The 20,260-nt window shown below is 31.4% G+C and overlaps 1 protein-coding gene across 18 annotated transcripts in view; it reads left to right on the top strand.

Annotated features, from left to right (window-relative positions):
• Positions 1 to 20,260, top strand: part of PHF20L1 (PHD finger protein 20 like 1) — a gene marked incomplete at its 3' end in the record, with an annotated part of 71,601 nt that overhangs the window by 21,412 nt on the left and 29,929 nt on the right. For 7 of the 18 annotated variants that reach the window (XM_081265996.1, XM_081265992.1, XM_081266003.1 and 4 more), the window contains 7 exons: positions 137 to 226; positions 3,649 to 3,862; positions 4,430 to 4,558; positions 9,289 to 9,371; positions 12,912 to 13,164; positions 15,202 to 15,390; positions 15,648 to 15,854. In XM_081265996.1, coding sequence (XP_081122122.1) covers positions 137 to 226; positions 3,649 to 3,862; positions 4,430 to 4,558; positions 9,289 to 9,371; positions 12,912 to 13,164; positions 15,202 to 15,390; positions 15,648 to 15,854 — 1,165 coding nt within the window. Of the gene's footprint in view, positions 1 to 136; positions 227 to 3,648; positions 3,863 to 4,429; positions 4,559 to 9,288; positions 9,378 to 12,911; positions 13,165 to 15,201; positions 15,391 to 15,647; positions 15,855 to 20,260 lie in introns of those variants that run through there. The other 11 variants (XM_081266004.1, XM_081266000.1, XM_081266005.1 and 8 more) reach the window with 6 other exon arrangements.

The raw sequence follows: 20,260 nt of genomic DNA on the forward strand, positions 1-20,260 counted from the left end.
GGGTTATGTGCTGATAGCCCCAAATAGCAGCAAAAAATAAAAATAAAAAAATAAAAGAAGCTTAGAATGTAAAATAAATTATACACTTGATTTTTGCTTCTTTGGTTTTAGACCTGCTAAAGTTATAGGTCACTAGTTTCTGTTCCAGGTGAAATCCCAGCACCCACTAAGCTGGTGTTGTCCTATCGACCCAGCTGGATCGTGTAACCAGTCTATGGGAAGTGAGGTAAGTGCCTTTATTTTAATTTTGTTTTCTTTTATCTGGTGTATAGTATCATTTAGAAAGTTATTTTTTAATACAAAATTTTACATTGAGTTTCTTATCTTCTTCTTTCCTTCTACAAATCATAGTCATTCATTTTCCTTTAAAAGGCGCTTACCTGACACTCTGTAGGCTGTTTCAGGTAGGGCTGTCTGAGTCATATGATGGCAGCAGTGTATTATGTGGTCTGTCACTGCTCAAAGCAAGAATGAATGGTAAGCATTTGAAGGGAAATCTGGGATGGAGTTAAAATTGTGATTCCATTTGTTGATTATATTTTCTAAGATACTGGAAAGAAAAGGTGCCATTAGAAACAAAGTATTTTCTTTTATGTTCTGCTGTTATTTGGGATGTTCAGCACCTGGACCTACAATTAATTTTAAAAACTTGAAAGTGATCTTTTAAATGTCTAATGTGGAAATTTGCAACGTATTTTTTCCCACCTTGCAGCAAAAAGTGCCATCTCGAAATGTGTTTTAGTGACCTGGTCAGTTTCAGCTAAATGTGAACATTTAATAGTCTAGAAATGTATGCCACCACATTTAAAAAATATATTTTTGAAGAAATATTCTGAGAAGTGTGATTTTTTTTTACATCACCTGGTTTTCAAAAATTTACTTGTGAAATGATAAGCTAGTAGAATTACATATTTATTAATATGTAAATGCAACTTAAAATGAAAATGCTTTTTATCAGGAAATTATGCTGTGTCCTCTTGCGTGTCATATAAATAAAATGTTCTTTTAAGAATTCAGTGGTGTAATTTTTGTGGTTACTGCATAGGTTGATTAAAATAATGGCAAAATATTTTAGTATATATCTGTTTAATTAAATAAAAGTCTCATTATGTATATACATATGCTTTAAAACATTATTTGTCACTCTGGTTATTCATATGGCATGAAATGTCACTAATGTCACTAATACTCAATTGCCTCAATTGAGTATTGAGCCAGTTTGGTCTTGGGGTAAAATTACAGATTGTAGAAATTAAATTTATTGGATGTTTATTTTTATAAGTATTTGACACCATGATGTATGGTAACATTAAAATCAATGGCAAAGTTTAAAATTACTGAAAATATATAGGTAGCAGGATATTTTATTTTTCACTTTTCATAAGCAGATTAAAGATGGCTGTAGAATTATTTAAACTGTCCCCTTTTTCTGGATTTTCCCACCCCTCCATCCCCATCCCCAACAAGTTTTTGACTTATTTTCATCTAGGAAATGGGCAGAAATCAAGGCTAAGACAATTTTGACTCCAACTTTACCTTCCCAATTTTGAGTACTTTATATCTCTATAAAGGGTTATAGAGATATGAAATAATATTTCTTTTACTAAACTAGTATTAAAATAAATACACTGTGAAAATGATCTTCCGTAACCTTTCTATAGAACCTTTTTAAAATAAGAAACTATTAACAATAATACTCATATAAATGTCCAAATTAATTAATATTATTCAGCCTGAATAAAAGCTTTAATGCTGTCGTTTCTAACTTTGAACAAGTTAATTAATACTGCTCAACCTCTTCTTGCATTCAAAGGCTAGCTTTAATTCCTTAAAGAGCTTTTAATATTATGATAGATGAAGTGTTTGCTGTTGTCCTTCTTACACTGTGTCTGTAGACATTGTTCTCTCAGGGAAAGAAGGTATTGTAGACGTGTTCACTGCCAAAGTAGAATACCTTCTCTCTTGGCTCCCTTTTTTTTCTTTCTTTCTTTCCTTCTTTTTTTTTTTGTCCACTACATGATTTTTAGTGGAATGTTAATACCAATTATTATTGAAACAAACATATTTTAGGATGGAGTCTTAGAACGGGGCAAGAACTTGCTCGCTTCTGTTGCCAAAGGTGTGCTTATGTAAAATTTACACTGTAAATTTTGTTTATTTATTTATTCTCTATTACATTCTCATATGGTTAATTTTATTTGCTTGTGATTTTTTTGGCCCGGACCTTTTTTTTTTTTTTTTTAAAATCCCCTATTCTATCTTGAAAACTTAGGTATGTGCCTTATATAGCAGGGCCTTCCGTAGAAAATAGGTAATTGAATATGTTAGGTGCAATCACATAATGCTTTCAGTTAATTTCCATCACAGGGGAGAGGGATGGATAGGTTTTGTTTGGTGTTTTTAATGGCTTGTTTATCTTCATATATTTTTAAGACTGAAAAGCCAATAATTTGTATTGCGTTATTGTTTAAGAACGTGTTTTTCCATTACTTGAATTAGGAATTTAATATATTATTCATTTTTTGATGAATGTGAATTGGTCTGAGAGAGCTGAGTGGCCTCAGTGCAAGATGCACTTCACAGACATATTATAGATATTTGTTTTTTTAAAAAAGTCTCTGTGAAAATTAAAATATTAGCACCACCTTACATTTCCATATTTATTTCTACATAATTTTAAGAAATTTAGTTAAAAATGAAAGTAAAGTCTGTTTATCAACAGAAAATTAAGAATGATAAAATAAGTTTTTGAGCCAGGTGTGGTGTGGCAGGCCTGTAATCCCAGTGGTTTGGGAGGCTGAGACAGGAGGATCACAAGTTCAAAGCTAGCCTCAGCAATTTATTGAGGCCCTAAGCAAGTCATCAAGACTCTCTAAGTAAAATATTAAAAAAAGGTCTGGGGATGTGGCTCAGTGTTAAAAGAACTCTGGTTTCAATTCCTGGTTAAGGAAACAAAAGAAAACAAAACAAAACAATTGTACCTTAGTAGAATGGTAACTACCACACCCAGAAAATAAAAAAGGAAAAGTAACTAATCTGGAGACTGACAATGTACACTTTACATTGTTTAAGTCATATGGCTCTTTTTTTTTTCCATCATCAGTAATTTTAATGTTGTGCTAAATTGATTCTAAACTTTAGGAAGTAATGAGATCATATATTGATTTCCATGAAATTGACTGATATGAATGGTATACTCTTCCTAATAAGGAATAGTAATTTCAGCAGTGGGAATGCATTTTGTTTCATTTTTGCAGGATTGTAATATAAGCATTTTTTAAATGATACATTGTATTATGAAAAAGAAATGAAATTTAGCATTTTAACCATAAAATACTAAAAATAGATTGCTATGAAGTATCCATTAATTGCCATAGGCTTTCTATGTTAGGTTTTATTCCCATGAAATATACCAAAGGAACACTTATCCAATATCCAATATCACACAGAAGGCTGTGTAATCCAATTAACCCATTAGATTATTAATTTTGATAATCTTCCATGATGGTGATCTATAGCATAAATGCAGTTAGCTCAATTTCTCTAGTGTGAAAGTACCTTTGAGAGTGTGATACATGTTTTTATTCATTAGAGAATTGCATTTTGATTGATTTTTAATACTTCATGTTTTGTGCTTTTCCTTTGGAGGATTGGATAGCTTTAGTCAAAGCAGCTGCTGCAGCTGCAGCCAAGAATAAAACAGGGAGTAAACCCCGAACCAGTGCTAACAGCAACAAAGAAAAAGAGAAAGAAGAAAGAAAGTGGTTTAAAGTCCCTTCAAAGAAGGAGGAAACTTCAACTCGTATAACCACACCAGAGGTTGAGAAGAAGGAAGATCTGCCTACATCTAGTGAAACATTTGGTACAAAATGCATTCTTATTTTTCTTCCCAATGACACTGGTAAACTCTTATAGTGAATAATTTGAATTCCTTGACTACCTATAATTTTCAACGTATTAAATTATTAGGCTTTTTTCCCTTAGCAAAATAGTTTGGCAAACTTTCTAAGCAGCGTATGGACAGATCTAAAATGTAAAGTTCTAATATCACTATCTGATATTAAATGGTATTAATAGTCTAGAATAGAAGTGAGTTGAAATTTTGATTTGTAACATCTTGGGGTAGTAGGTTTTTGAGTTATTTTGTGTTTTTTTTCCTTTTTAATTTTTTTTTTTTTGCATATATTTCAGTGTATTGTATGGAAAAAACACTCTTCTCAGTTTTCCTAAAAAAACAAAACAACAACAAAAAACTACTTAGTCTTTTATTTATAATATATCAATGAGGGGGGGTTGTGTTAAAGTTCTAAGGAAACACTAGATTAAAAATATAATATGCAAAGCATTTTTACCATTTAGCTATTTTAAAAAATTATATGTTTGAATTTTGGATTTTAGATAAATTCTCACATATGTGTTCTGTTAAAAGTAGGACTTCATGTAGAGAACGTTCCAAAGATGATCTTTCCACAGCCAGAGAGCACATTATCAAACAAGAGGAAAAATAACCAAGGCAACTCATTTCAGGCAAAGAGAGCACGACTTAACAAGATTACTGGTAAACTACAATGATTCTTTTTTGGGGGGGATGGAGGGTTTCTTTTTAGAGTAGTTTATTTTTAATAAAGTAAAATGCATCTTTTGGTTCATTGTAAAGAACTGGTGAGTAAGAAAGGCAGTTACTTTTGATCCTTCAAAGTAAATGTCTTTCAATACTGTTAGTTTTTTCTAATGTGGAAAAATAGCAAATATTTTCTACCTACCTCACAGGGGTGTTGTGAGGATATTGATAAGTTCAAATGCTATAAAATCCCCTAGTTTTTAAATCACTTTGGTAGTAGGTATAGTTCCTGTAAGAAACAGATTATTGGCTTTTATCAACCTATGGTGCTAAAATGATCCAAAACACTGATAATCCTAGCCTGTTTCATAAAAGGGGGAATTGAAGTATTAGAGTAGGGGCCAGTCATACTAGGCCCTGCCTCTTCCAAGTCCTGTTCAAAATAATATTTGTAATCTTTAAAACACTAGTGCACACGTTTTTTTTTTTTTGTTTTTTTTTGTTTTATTTTTTAGTACATGTTAAAGGTGAGTTTAGTTATTTTAATGATATAGTCATATGTTCTGTTTTTTAAGACAAAATGGTTTTAGTGCCTTTGGCCTAATAAAGTTATACAAATCTTTGTTGGCATTTATTTAAATATTTTGAAGAAGCTTAATTTTATTGTCAAACCTAGAAATAAAAATAAATTATACATTTTGAACATTTTCTCAAGAGAAGAAGCCTACTGAAAGTTGACTTCAAAAGTGAGGGTTTCTTATAACCACCCTTGAATTATTGTGTTCATCTACATGGTTATAATTGGTTTCAACAGGTGAGGATATTTTGTCTCTTGCTACTTGTTTATATTATTTTCATGACTTTCTCTGATATAGGGCTTATTGTCTCCCAGGACAGGAATATTTCAAATCATTTCACCCATTAAACTCTTTCTTTAGAAACTGTTAGCCTGGGAGAAAGCAAAAATATTTTCTAAGTTATTGTTCTGATGGCAACTTGAGATTTCAGTTTTGTCTTGAAATTTGAACCCCAGTGCTCATGCAGGGCAGAAGTGGGATAGTACTTCTAACTCCCTGGATACAAAGATTGAAACAGCTCTACTGGAGGAGTGGAGATGGAGGAAGACAGAAGTGGTGCTGACAGGATTCGACTGCCACTTACCAGCCTTGTTTGTTTCCTTCAGTCTGGATAACCTGCTTTAAGTTTCAGTCAATATACTTTTACATATGCCTCTTCTATAGGCCTTACTGGGAGGATCAAGCTCAACATTTAAAGAAACAAAAAAGAAAACAGCTGCATTATCTCTGCACGGTCTTGGGAAGACAGTAGTTGGGGAGAAAAAGAAATATTTTACCGTGTGCTTCAAGTTTTGATCCTGGTTGCTTAGAAATGCCCTGTGCCTTTTTGTGGAGGGATTTTTCTCTTTACTTTTCCTTGGGAATCTCAAATGTGACTGTTTGGCAGCAACCACAGTACAGCATAAGATCTTAAGAATGTAAAGCCATTATGATCTTTTCCCTTTATTTACTCGAAAGATTTAAGTGTATGATGTTCCTTTTGGTCATTCATCTCTCTTCATCTGTTTTTGATTTCATGTTATAACTGTTATCCTGCAAAAAGACAATAGATATTGTAAGATTGCCTTCAATGCTTGAAAACTTAGGCTGGCCTCTGTACAATAAATTTCATTTGTGGTCCATAAATAGAAATGAGAACTAATAGACAGCTATTTTGTTTTGGAATAATGGTATATTTTAAACTTATCAATCCTATCTATGTGTTTCCTTTTTTCCCTTTAATACTAAGGGGAAGTGGAATTAGGATCATGAATTCTTGATCTTTCCCACACTCCATTTCATTTTACTATTTTAGGTAGGTCTAGCTAAAAATAGGTGGATACATTTAATTCTGTATTTATGCACTCTTTTTATTCTCTTTCCCCACATACATACCCTACAGTTTATCTAAACCTGATTTCTGTATAGAGAATGATATAAGAATCTCTTTTATCGAAACTTCCTAAGAAATTTTGAGATCTTTAAGCTATAGTCACAATATATAAATATATACATTATATATTGTATATATCATATATATCATAGCATATTGTATATGTTACATTGTTTTATATATATTACATATAACATACTTTTTTTCATTCTTTCAGGATCTTTTTTTTCATTCTGCCATGTATCTTATTGATATTATATGCTATATGCATATTGATTTAAAATAGACAATTTTACACAGAAAATTGGGAATCTAGACCTGTTGGGAACAAAATTTCAAGCAAACTGAATTTGAGTCTATTTAAATATAGAAATTGTCAAGGGATATAAGAGGAAACAACAGCAGTTTGTACAGTTCCTAATCATTCATAGGAGTTTCTGAAAGCTCTGCCTGTTTAGATATCTTTATGTAACATAATAAGTTTTGAAATAATTTTTAAAAACCCAGGGTTTGAATTGACCAGTAATATCTTACTGACAATAATATCCATCCATATATATTTGATGAGAACAAAAAGATGTTTTGAAATCCCTGGATGAAAAGTAGATCAAAAGTATAACCACTTTGCTCTTGCTTGTACTCCCCTTGGCATTCCAGGGACCACTGATGTATTCTGTTTATTCCTGTTGGTAGCTGAGACCCACACATGTGTTTTATCACAGATTATAGTGTTGTGAAGTTGTGACTTTATGGGTGAAACTCATCTATTTTATTAAATAGAAATGAATTCTGTTTCTATTTAATGATTAATACCATGAAACTGCATTCGTTTGGGATATTCTTCTGGAGGAACGTCTGTAGGAATATATACTGACAATAAGTATTGCTAATAATTGAAATTAATCTCACTTGTATATATTTCCCTTCAGTTAACTCTCATTTTCTATTGATACTACATTTCTTCCTAGAATGTTAGCAGGTCAAGATAACAGGTTCTGGACTGCCTCTTAAAGCAGAAATAAGACTCCTCTCTTTAAGCATATGTATTATTATTTATCCTCTTTTGTTGTTTATATTTAGTAATAATAAGTTATTATGTATATAAAGTATTACAAAATTTTATTGTTCATACTTGGGCTTTTGAATTCTCTACATGCCAAGTATTCTTTTAGTCTATTTTAAGTAGTTTTCTTAAATATCCTGTTATATTCTAAAAGCACATTATAAGGCTTTATTTTTCCTTCCCAAACCAACACATGGGAATGGCTTTGACTTAATTGGGCCTGTACTGTCTAATGTAAATTCACAGGTTAAAGCTGAATTGTTTGGTTTACTTTTAACTTTATAGTTGTGATTCATCCCATTTATTCATGAGTATTAAAAGCTCTACCATCTATACTAAAGGAAATAAAAGATATAATTATTTGATATGATGACTAGCAAATACTTGTCCTGTTTAAATAGTCCTTAGAAATAGAACCTCTGCTAAGTTCTTTGACAAAACTTGGTTCCCTAATTCTTATTCTTTAATTTCAATCATTCATTGATTAGCTTGAGAAGAAAAACCTAGTGAATACAGTTTTAATTGTTAAAGAAATATTCCATGCTAAATCCTTTTTAGTCATGTAAAAATATTTTCAGAATTAGATTGAAGTTACAGTTTAAAAACTTTTTTGTAAAATTGTGTACACCATTATTTTTCCCATTTAAATCTTCATTTTATGTCATATGAGACAGAAACAAGCTATGTAGGTGGTTATCTCATGGCCCATGTTCCCTGTGGATAGTTCTGTGTTATATAATATTTGGGGCAATGTTTCCTTCTATGAAATGATGTTGTAGACAACTTTAGTAAATAAAGGTGGTAATAAATAATAAATTTAATATTGTCAGTTTTTAAAAAGTCTTCTTTTGAACCAATGATTTTGAGTGGCCAAATGATTTTTGGTAAGCATTTATCAGTAGTGTGGCCATAAACAAAAACAAAACTTTTTATGGAGAGCTTATAAACTCAGCCTCATTGAACGTGCTGACAGACTTAGCAAAGAAATTTTAACCAAGTAAATGTCTAAAATTTATTAATTAGAGTTATGATGTTTTGTGTGTGTATATCTGCACATACACACACATATATGTCGTAAATAAAGTATTCTGGCTTCTAAAATTGAGAATTAGTGGTATATTATATTGGAGTAAACTGGAGCTTACAGTTTCTTTCATCATTTGTAGAATAAAGCTATAATTCAGATATTGTATGAAGGATCTACACTTGTTTTTCCTTTAATGGAAAATGAATTTTCCAGTGGTTTTGAAACTTGGAAGAAAAGATACAACTGAGCGCAGAAATAATAAATACATAAACTTAAAGGAGCTCAGTGAAATAAAAAATTTGGGACATTTTTAGCTAATAATACAATAAAGTTATTTCATATTATAGTCTGTTTTGTGAGTATTAGCCATCTAAGAAATCTTAATGTGGATTTTTTTTAAGCCATGAAATTTAAGATCGGTACAAAATAAGTGTGTGTGTGTATGTGTGTGCGTAAGGATCTCCAGAGTCATTTAAAAATTCTTCACCCCTACACGATCAACTCTTATGATTCAGTGCCTTACTTACTATTAAAGATATTTGCATTTTTGAAAAGTAAACATTGGAAAGATTTACTTCCTATGTATTAAAAAAGTACAGGAAATCTCAACTGCTAAAATTTTTGAGAAGTTAATGAGGGTGAAAACAATGTTTTTTCTAATAAGACATCTCTACAATTTTTCTCAAGGTTTGTTGGCATCCAAAGCTGTTGGGGTGGATGGTGCTGAAAAAAAAGAAGACTACAATGAAACAGCTCCAATGCTGGAGCAGGTATGAAATGGTAGCATTTGATTTTTTTCAAGGTTCCCACTGGAATGATCACGGAGCTGTAGTATCCACGTAATTGACATTGCCCTTTTGATCATATATGGGAATAGGAAACTAATTAATTGATGATACATTTTTAACTCTGCCTTCTCCAAGGTATTATACAGATAAACTACAGACTTCATTAGAGCTTGTTTTCAATAGACTGGCACTAAAGCCTTTGTCTCCAAAATTTGAAGGTCCGGAGACAGGCATCCCAGGGTATATGCTTCCAGCTGGATCACCTTTAAATAGCTTATAAAAAGACCCTTACACAAATACTTTTCATTTGTGAGTTAAAACAGGGTTTTTTGACATCAAATAAAGCTTCTTTTGTAAGAAGTTTCTTTTATATTGTAATAATTGGTGTTGTTAGACTATGTGTTTTATGAATTGATCAATGAGCCATACATTTTTGCTAGGATGTATATTTTAATAACTACAATAAAAAAGAGAGTTTAAAAAACTATTAAGGGTCTGTCTTTAACCACCTAATAGAGGAATTTAAAAGTGAAGGTTGCAGTTGCTAGATTTTGCCTTGGCTACCTTCGGATTCCCACAATACCTGTACATACTGAACTGTGCATGCTTTAACATTCTCGAAGGGCTTAACTTCTTAGGCACTGTAAGACTATAAGAACACAGTAATAGCCATAAATGGATTTCCTTGGTTCTCCTGTTTTAAAATCTGAGCCTTAATGTAGTTTTAATATAATCTTTTTGTATTATTTTGATTTTCTTTATTAGTAGCCTAATAAAGAATACTTTAAAATGAGTACCTTTTGCTATTCTCTATATGCGATTTAAAGAAAAGTCCAAATTTAATTGATATTGTATTGAGTTTTTCAGTGTTATTTTAGGCCTGGTTTGATAACAGTGCATTGTTTTGGTGCCTCCTTTAATATTGTATTAAATTAATCACCTTTTCCATTGATTAATATGTCAGTGATTCATACCTTCTGATTTTCTGTGATCAGCAAACGGTTAAGTCTTTGCCGTTATTGTCAGTATATAAGCCAAATTTTAAATGACTTTTTTTTTACTGTGTATTACTATATTCAACGTCCCAGATATAACAATATTTTGTGCTTTCACCACTGTTATGGTATCTTCAGAATGCAATATATCAGGGACTTGGGTAATAAAATGTTTCTGGAAAATTCATTACAATGTCAATCTTTCATTATGCACAATCCTGTGAGGTGAATATGATTGTGGAAATTACTTATGTGGAAGTGAGATAGAGAACAACACCCATTTCAGAGAGAAGTACAGAAAATGATATTTTGATATTGAATTAAAAAGGAAATAGAGGAAAATGGAATAACTCGGCTATTTGTATTTGCATAATTAAAAATAGTTTTTGAAATCCCTTTGCCAGTTTTGTAACAGAGACCAATAATTAAAACTTTGTAAATTATTTTAGATTTTAAGGAACGTCATGCTGTTCCTCATTTTTTGTCATTCAGGTTGATTTCAATGTGAAAATGTTTTATAACTAAACTGTTACTTTTTATTCTACATGTTAGCCCTGCTTCAGGGTTAAAAAGCCGAGTTATACAGCTCTTAATTACGTCTCATTTGGTATCAATAATAGTGCTACAGGGAGGTGTTGATTGTCACCAACTTCTATTGTCCTAATGAGTCAAAATATTGTCAAAATATTGTCACTCATGACAGGTTGATAACAGGCCTATAGCCAGAATTTACTGTGCTAATGGATTTATTTTATTTATATTTTTACAACATTCAAACTTTGGTCTTGAACCCCATTCTCAGATTATTAATCATACATTATTTAATTGTATTAGGGAAATGTCATGTTATATTTACTTTGGGATAAAATTTGCATTAGATGCATAATAATTCAGTAAGTTTTAAAAAATGTTAATCTGTCCTTGTTTAGAAGTTAAGCATCTTATCAAAATATTAATTTAAGTTTAAAAATCTTGTTTTATAACTTTGTAACTCGAGAGTAATGGATGCTGTAGTGATGTCTTTCACATATGTGAAGATGAACAATAAAATTGTTTATTTACAAGTAATGGCTCTAATTACTTTTCTGGCAACACCTTTTATGATGAGTTTAGGAATATTTCCCATTTATAGAGTACTTTTTGAAATGACTAATACCACTTATACACATGTATAATGAGTAAATCCAAGAATAGAAATGATGATAATGGAATGAGTGGGACCCTTGACAGCAGGCCTTTCTTGTGGTATGTCCAGCATTCCATCTGTAAAGCATCCAGCAGTGCCCTACATAACCAGATGTACACTTTTTCCCACCAAAATTTAAGTGACATTTATTTTAATGGGAACAGAAATATTAATTTGGTCCCCAGGCAATAATCTTTCATATTCCAGTGAACTGCAGACTACAAATTTGATGGTCAGCCCTCCCAAAATACATGGAAGTCAAAAGCATTCTTGGGAACAAGCATGTTGCTCATGGTATTAGTTAACAGCTTTGCAATTTTACTCCTTTTAATGGCCTGTCATGGAATGGATTTTTTTAAAGTGTATCATTTGTGTTTGTTCTCAGATACCTGTTATCAGAAATAGAGAATATAGGCATTCCTCACAATAGGGTACAAACCCATCCAATGTGGCTATTTTCTGTTATCTTTGAACAGTGAACACATTCACACATTTTTGCATATGTAGAAAATTTTACTGCCAAGTGAATAAAAACATTCTTTATGAAAGAACTGACACAGTTCTAATTTTTTTTTAAAAGTATCAGTTGGCAGGAAGAAGGTAAAAATTCTCATCTAAGAATGCGACGTATTTTGTTTTAAAATCCAATGTTTTTAACTTACACTTTATCTCTTTGGTTTTTTTTTTTTGTTGTTGTTGTTGCTTGTTTTGTATTGTTTTTTAGTCTTTTAACTCTCTATTGCTGGTGGCTCTGATTTCATGATGCATTATGCTTATGAAACTCTAGCTTTCAGCATTAAAATGAGTTAAAGATAATGTTTCGTTAATTTGGTCATTGTTTTCCTGTTGAGATCTTTCTTTAAAGGGAAACTGTCTACTCAAGGGAAATGTCCACATTCAATTTTTTAAATTGAATTATTTTATAGGAAAAATCTGAAAGTCAAAAGTTTGAATGTATTTCTCTGATTCTCCAAAAGTGATACTGCTGCTTATTTACCTAATGATTATTAATGCCATTGGCAATGATGGATCCAGGAGTCATATTTTAATTTAATACTGAAAATATTTGTTCAATACGACAATGTTTGATACTCTGAGAGTATTACGGATAGTACGTTAAAATTTAAGGTGAAAAGTCGACAGTATCCCTTTAAAGACAGCCTATTCAACTTTTAGTTAATAATTTGTGGGGTTCTTTTTGGTTTTTCATTTGTAATAGAAATGTTATATGTTGCTTAACAATGTTTTTGGATACTAAAGTTGCTTAACAATCAAAATAGAATACAAGAACAAAAATGAAGAAACCAAAATAAAAATATCAATTTTTTATTATTCATTCAGGCGATTTCACCTAAACCTCAAAGTCAGAAAAAAAATGAAGCTGACATTAGCAGTTCTGCCAACACTCAGAAACCTGCACTGTTATCCTCAACTTTGTCTTCAGGGAAGGCTCGCAGCAAGAAATGCAAACATGAATCTGGAGATTCTTCTGGGTGTATAAAACCCCCTAAATCACCACTTTCCCCAGAATTAATACAAGTCGAGGATTTGACGCTTGTATCTCAGCTTTCTTCTTCAGTGATAAATAAAACTAGTGAGCACAGATTTTTAAAAAATAGTTACTTATCCTATAAGATACATTAAAAAGTTTGATTGTAGTTATATTGTATTTTTATGAAGTTGTTTTGAAAATTTCAAACTTAAATGCGTATGATAGGAAAGGCTGCAAACTATCTCAGGGGCAAAAATCGTAGACATTTCTTATGGTTTATTGTTCAGAGACTGTACTACTAGTTCTGCTGGTTGAGAAACCTTACATCTTAGTAACCCAAATTCCACTGCAGTTGCACTCTCCTCAACTTATAATCCAAGCTCAATGAGGCCTGATTCATTACAAAAAACAAACAAACAAAACCTTCCCCCAAAAACAGAGATAAAGAAAGGCCCATGTAGATATTTTTACTTAACTCCTAACACTATTCCTATGGATAGGTTTAGTTAGTATCCCCACCTATCTATAATCTTCTGAAATACATTTTATTTATTTTTGTTAACGGTGCAGACTTGAATTTGGACTTTTTAATGAAATGAGAAGAATGCCTCCTTGACTATATTTTTTAAGGTTTTTGCTGTTTCAGTACTACTGATCTTTCAAGAATTAACTTAGACTTCTGAAAGAGTCTTCTTTCAACACGGATTTGGTTATATAAGAGACAAAATTTATGTAGAGCCAGAGTTTCTCATATTAGTTTCATGTTTCAGGCTAGAGATGTAAAAAGCAGTTATTTGGAAAGTTACTGGGTAAATGACACTTTTCTTTAGCTCTTTATAACAACAAATGAATTAATAACATCATCAATAAATGAATATGATACATTTCCTTATGATCTATTCCACATTGTGCCTTAAGAACAAAGATGTTGGCATTGAGGAAACTTTTGATCGATTAAACATAGTAACCTCTTTTCCTGTAATTTGCCATATTTTTCAATTTGGGATCAAAATTTATTTTTTGTCTTTGTTTTTGCTTTGTTCTTTAAATGAGTCAGAAGAAAGGATGGGAACAAAAACTAAAGTGTTTCCTCGAAATCTTCATTCCAGTATGGCACTTATATAATAATGTCACTAGAAGCACTTTATTTTGAAATTGCTTTATATCTTAGTATTATGACCATAGTATCATAGCAATTGAATTATATTCTTTATTTTTTCCCCATTATCACAATGTCTTTTTCATTTTGATTGTTACAAATTTTTCTTAAATACCCAAAATATCAACTTCTTTATACCACTCTTTTTTTCTAAATTAGCATGAGTATATTGGCCTACGTAATTCTGCCTATTCAAACCATTCTGTATGCAAGTAAGAATAAGAAGAAATCTCAAATAAAAAAAAAGGGAGATTTCCAAACATTTGTATTATATCGTTAAAAGACATTTAAATGACTATGTAAGTTTAAAAAAAAAAAGTAAGGGCAAGAATAGTGTCATGCTCTTTTAAAAATTCTCATTATTTGCTCAAAATGAATAATTTGTTTGTGTTCAATTTTTTTTAATGAATCAGGCCCAGACATATATTTATAAAAAATCCATTTGGGGGGATGAAGATGGGATAGTTATTTACATTAGTTTTACTTTATCAGGAAAAGCAAAACACTGACTATAATGTGTCTTAAGAATTTTGTCTCCTCTGTCCCCTGCCTTTTTTTTCCCTTAGATTGTCTAGATTTGGAATGTAGCAAAAGAGTATATATACATATAAAAGATATATACGTGTATATATATCGTGCTTTTGCTATAAAGAGACTACTTTTCCAAAGGAAAAATGGGAGTTTACACAATGATCTGCAGTTAGAGAATTGACTATAGTCTGTCACTGGGGGGAGCAACTTGAAATTAGTTTCCATTTTATTTTCCTTTAGTTGAGATTTTAGAATTTTTGATTAACTCATTTTGTGAATACGGTACACTTTTTGCCTTTGATTACCTTTGGAACATGCCATTCCTTGTGGATATCTTATAACAACACCAAAGGGCAGAATGTGAATCATTTTTCCCATTTATCTCCTTAAATATTATAAGATGATACTGGTATGTATCTGCTTCGTGAACATTGAAGATCTTTTTCTAGGTCCTCCACAGCCTGTGAATCCCCCTAGACCTTGCAAGCATAGTGAGCGGAGAAGAAGATCTCAGCGGTTAGCCACCTTACCCATGCCTGATGATTCTGTAGAAAAGGTTTCTTCTCCCTCTTCAGCCACTGATGGAAAAGTATTGTCCATCAGTTCTCAGAATCAGCAAGAGTCTTCAGTACCAGAGGGTAAAGTATATTGATTTCCTATAGAACCAAACATAAAGGAAGATAAAGAAAAAACTAAAATATAAAGATTATTAGAATGTTAAAAATTTCTGCTTTTCCTTTCTTACATCTTTTAGGATTTATAAGCACTTTATTCTACAAATATTATCAGGTGCCTTCTTTGTGCCAGGCATATTTAAATACCACTAATCCATATTGATAGTAATGGGGCCATTTTCTCTATGTTAATATTATGTTACATTCTTTATTTTATGTAGTGCCTGATGTTGTACATGTACCACTTGAGAAGATGGGGCCCTGTCTCCCTCTTGACTTAAGTCGTGGTTCAGAAGTTGCAGTGCCACTAGCCCCCGATTCATCTCTCCACAATGAATGTTCCAGGGCGGAAAAGGAAGATACACAGAGGCTTAGCAGTCATTCTTCCAAAGCAGTGACTGATGGGCGAGGAGCTCCAGCAGCAGCAGGTAGGGAGAACTTACAACAGGCTCGCTGTGACTGGGTATAAGCATTTTCATTCCTAGATGATTTCTTTTCATAAATACCTACAGGTAATATGTGGAGGATAGTTTCTGTTGGTTTAAAACTTCTTCGATGAGATCACTTTCTTTATCATTATTCCCTGGACTTGTTTCTTTCCTTGTCACTCATAGCTTTTACCAGCTTCTTTCTTATATATTTACTTCTAATTAGAATTATTAGAGCTCATTATAATTAAGGAAATTCTGATTTGTGGAGCTAGAAGTTACTTAATGGGATCAAATCTTAGGTTTGAAGACTTTAATAGAATTTAATAATTAAGAAGCACTTAGTTTGAATTTAACCTTATACCTGTATCTTACCTGTAATTCCATAGTTAGGAGCAGAATCCCCAGATACAGTGCAATTTGTCATTGTTATTTGGGGAGTCTAATATGTAAAATCAGAATGCTTAACAGTTTTTGGATGATTTTCTTTTTTTTTTTTTTTGTAATCTGAAAGCATTTTGGGAGGTATTTTATCAAGTTGAGTTTCCAAATCTAACAGTGTTAATTCATAATTTCTATATATGGTTGCATTATTTTATTTATAAGTTTCACAGAATTATAACCATGTAAAGAATATGTGTGTGTAAACTTTTTAAAAAGCAAATACTAGTTTCAGATGTTTTTCTAGTAAATTATTGATTTGGAGTTGGATAGGTGAAAGAGGTCTGACTTGAGTCAGTTCTGAAGTGGAGAATATAGAGCAGTTTTTTGATTTGCAGCCAGGTGTATTGGTGATAATGGTATTTAACAGCATCTTGCATGAAACCACTTTATCAGCTCCTTAGATGAAGTGTGAGGCTTGATGCTACTTGCTCTTTTCTAGTTGTGGTGTATATTGAAATAAAATGATAGAGCTGACTTGAGAAACATATACTTATTCTGAATTTATTGCCTTCAATTCTTTCAAAGTAAAGATGTTACTATTAAATATACAATATTTACAATTCTACTTTATCTATAAAGTATTTTACACATGATAGTTTTCCCTTATTTTGTTTTAAAATAAAACAGGAATCACATCTGAGGACTTGAAAGTTTTGAAATATTTCCTATGATTTCTTAAATATGGTCCATTGTCTTTGGACATTTTTTTCTAAGTTTGGTTTTTTTCCTTAGGGCACTGAATTTTTCTTTTCCCCCTTTCCACAATATTTCTTAATTAACATTAACCTTTTGGGATACTTTTCCTGATGAAGGTCTTATGTAATTTTTTAACATTCTGTCACTTGTTACTGTATCAAATAGATGAAAAAACATGTTGGATTTATAATGATATGTATCCATTGGAAAAAGTTATTTTTAGATGTGCACGTGAAAATATTAATATTTTTCTTGACATACGAATTTTCTGATACTGGTAAGACTGAACTATAGATCAATACAAGTGGCTATACAATTACTAAGAGTATTATGTTACCCAGATTATACATATCCTAAAATATCAGAGTGATAATCATGCATGGAAATGTTTTACCCAGGTGATTCTGCTCCTAATTAACGTAGTCTCTCTTTTTTCCCCGAATTTTGAGCATATTTATAGAGATGCACCTGACTACCTTGGGATGTGGTTCTTATTCTTCATCGTGGTTAAAATATACTGGGTAGAGGGAATACACTACAGTCTTTATTTCCTTTTAAAATAAAAAGTAGTAACTATTTTGGGAGTAAATGTAGTAAGACAGTTTCCTAGGAAAGTGGAGAGAAGTTTAGATTTATCATGTGATGGATCTTTAGATGTGTTCGTGGAAGACCCTCTGGCAGTTGGCACTTTAATTGCTTACATCAAGTAAGCAATGCATGGTCTTAAATGTTAATTACTGAAAGTAAGTTTAATTAAAGGATTATACATAGTAATTTTGAATTTATTTCTATGACCACTTTTAAAATTTTTTATCTTTTGGATGTAATGGAATTTAAGTCATATTCTAATTGGACAGCTTTTGATTAAAAAATATTAGCCTGTTTTGCTTGCACTGAAGTTATAAGTGATTTGCATGCTTTTTGTAATATTTTTGTCATCTACCCTCTCTACACTCTTTTGTAGTATTTTGGAGTTCTTCTGCCTTCCAACTTAGTTTTAGAGTTGAGACACTAAGTTTTTATGTTATTGTTCTTTATATATATTTGGTTGGTTGTTATTCATCTAATTTATAAAAGAAATTTGGTTATTCTTTAATTTTAAAGCTTTTCTAGAAAGCATTATGTACCATAACACATCAGTGGCATTTTCTGGGTGGTTTTTGTTAATTTGAAACTCCTGAGGAATTTAGAATGATGAGAATATTAATTGATAACTGGGAAGTAGCTCAGCAAACAGGTCTTTTTTGTGTACAAAACACATGAGCAATGCTTAGCTTAACAGTGGTGTTGAAGTAGATGAGGTTATGCCAATGATCCAATCATTATATATACCTGTTCATAACAGGTTAAAATTTTGTTTTTCATTATTTTTCCAGTAGAGATAATGCATTTGCACTAATCCATCTACATTCTTCCACTGGAATGGATGGTAACATGACTAACCAAGGTTAGGAATACTTATGTTGTCCCACATTAGCAAAAAAGAGTGATTGTAAATTTGTAAAACATTGATTTGAAAAACATTTATTTTCATTTTATTTGTCAGAGTGCTTTATTTAACAGAGCCAAACAATTTGAGTTATGGATACAGTCTCAGAAGAATTTAATTTTGTTAATGTCTGAGAATATAGAGTAGATCAAGTTTTTTAAAATGTTCCCTTTTGTAAAAAACAAAATAACAACAAAAAAAATTTTCTTCTAAGGGATCTTAGGTCCACACATATCTATTCTTCATCAAAATGTTTTCAGGTAGGGAACACTATACATGCACAAGATACATAATGTGCCCTAAGGAACTTGAGATCTACGAGTGACATAAAGCTAAAAATGAATAGTAACAACAATTTTAATGTAAGATGTAAATCACTTAAGATATATACGAGTACTGTTTGATAAAAGAAGAAAAGATTGTTCTTAGGAGGCTTTAGGCTGAGAGACGGCTTTTTAGGTGATCTTGGCTAGGTTGACAGTAAATCCACAGAGCAGTGCTGGAGGAACCACCCACCTGCCCTGTCTTCTTACTTTCTTTAAGCAAAAATTAAACAGATCAGCCTCCTTGAAACTCAACTTTTCATGTGTATGAAGTCTGTGGTCACTTTGGGCTCTAAAATTCTGAACATTTATCATACCATTAATGATGCATTTGATGAAGCCCAACTTTATGTCAAAGAAAACATCATGATATGTTAGGATTATTAATTTTCATCTATTCTTAGAAATGATCATATTCTGTAAAGACATAATTGGGATTGTAAATTGTACGAAAATTATATGAATATAGTTTTAAATTTTTTTTTGTTATAGCCCTGATTTGAAAGAAATACCTGTAGTAACAGATCTTCATTTTTCTCATTTTTGAGCAAGATAGTATATAAATATGGGATATTTAGGTATGTTTATCACAGAATATTTTAGTTAATGTGGATATAAACATTGGATTAACATGTGTATATGAAGAATGTACCTGTATAACCTTATCAGGATGTTCATTATCAAGCCAGTAAATATTAGGTAATTTAATTTAGTTTAGTTTTAGCTGAAATTCATTAAGTTTTTCTTCATTTTCATTCAAAGTCGTATCTTGAATTAGTTTTTAAATGAAATGTTGATATGAGTAAGTAAATAAATATGTAAATTTCTCATTATAGTTAAAATAGTCCAGCTCTTCTTAGTAAATCCCCTATAAAGAGCCTGTGAATTATATTAATGATTGGTTAACATACTTTTTTTCACTAAGGAAAAAACACATGTAGGTTTTATTAATATAGAGATTATTTAATATTGTATAATGTATTTAATGTAGGGATTATTAATCTGAGTTAGTGTTATAAAAAAGCATGACAGAAAGAACCTAAAGTGACATTGGCTGATTTTAAAATGGCCTTAATTTCTATCCCAACATTAACTGTGAATTTACTAAGAGCCTTTTTGTTTTAAATTGTTTTTTAACTTACTTATCAGAATTGTTAAAACTACAACTGCAGACTTCATGATCTATCTCTACCCCTACCACAAATGTTTCTGGCTTCTACAGAGTCTGGGGTCGTTTCTTTTTTAAACTGAAGAGTCTGGGGTGGTTAGCCCTCACTCTGGAAAGGGCTTGAGAAATCACTCTACATTTCTGATTTAGAAACTGTGTGTAAGCAGGTGTGATTCAGAGTTCTACCTCTTTTACTTCAAAGTAGCTCCATTTGTTTTTTGCTTTTTTGTTTATATATTAGACTTCTACATAATAGTTTATTTGAAGAAAATGTTGTATTGATAAA

Source organism: Spermophilus citellus, assembly GCF_964194105.1.
Source record: "Spermophilus citellus genome assembly, chromosome: 14".
Lineage (NCBI taxonomy): Eukaryota > Metazoa > Chordata > Mammalia > Rodentia > Sciuridae > Spermophilus > Spermophilus citellus.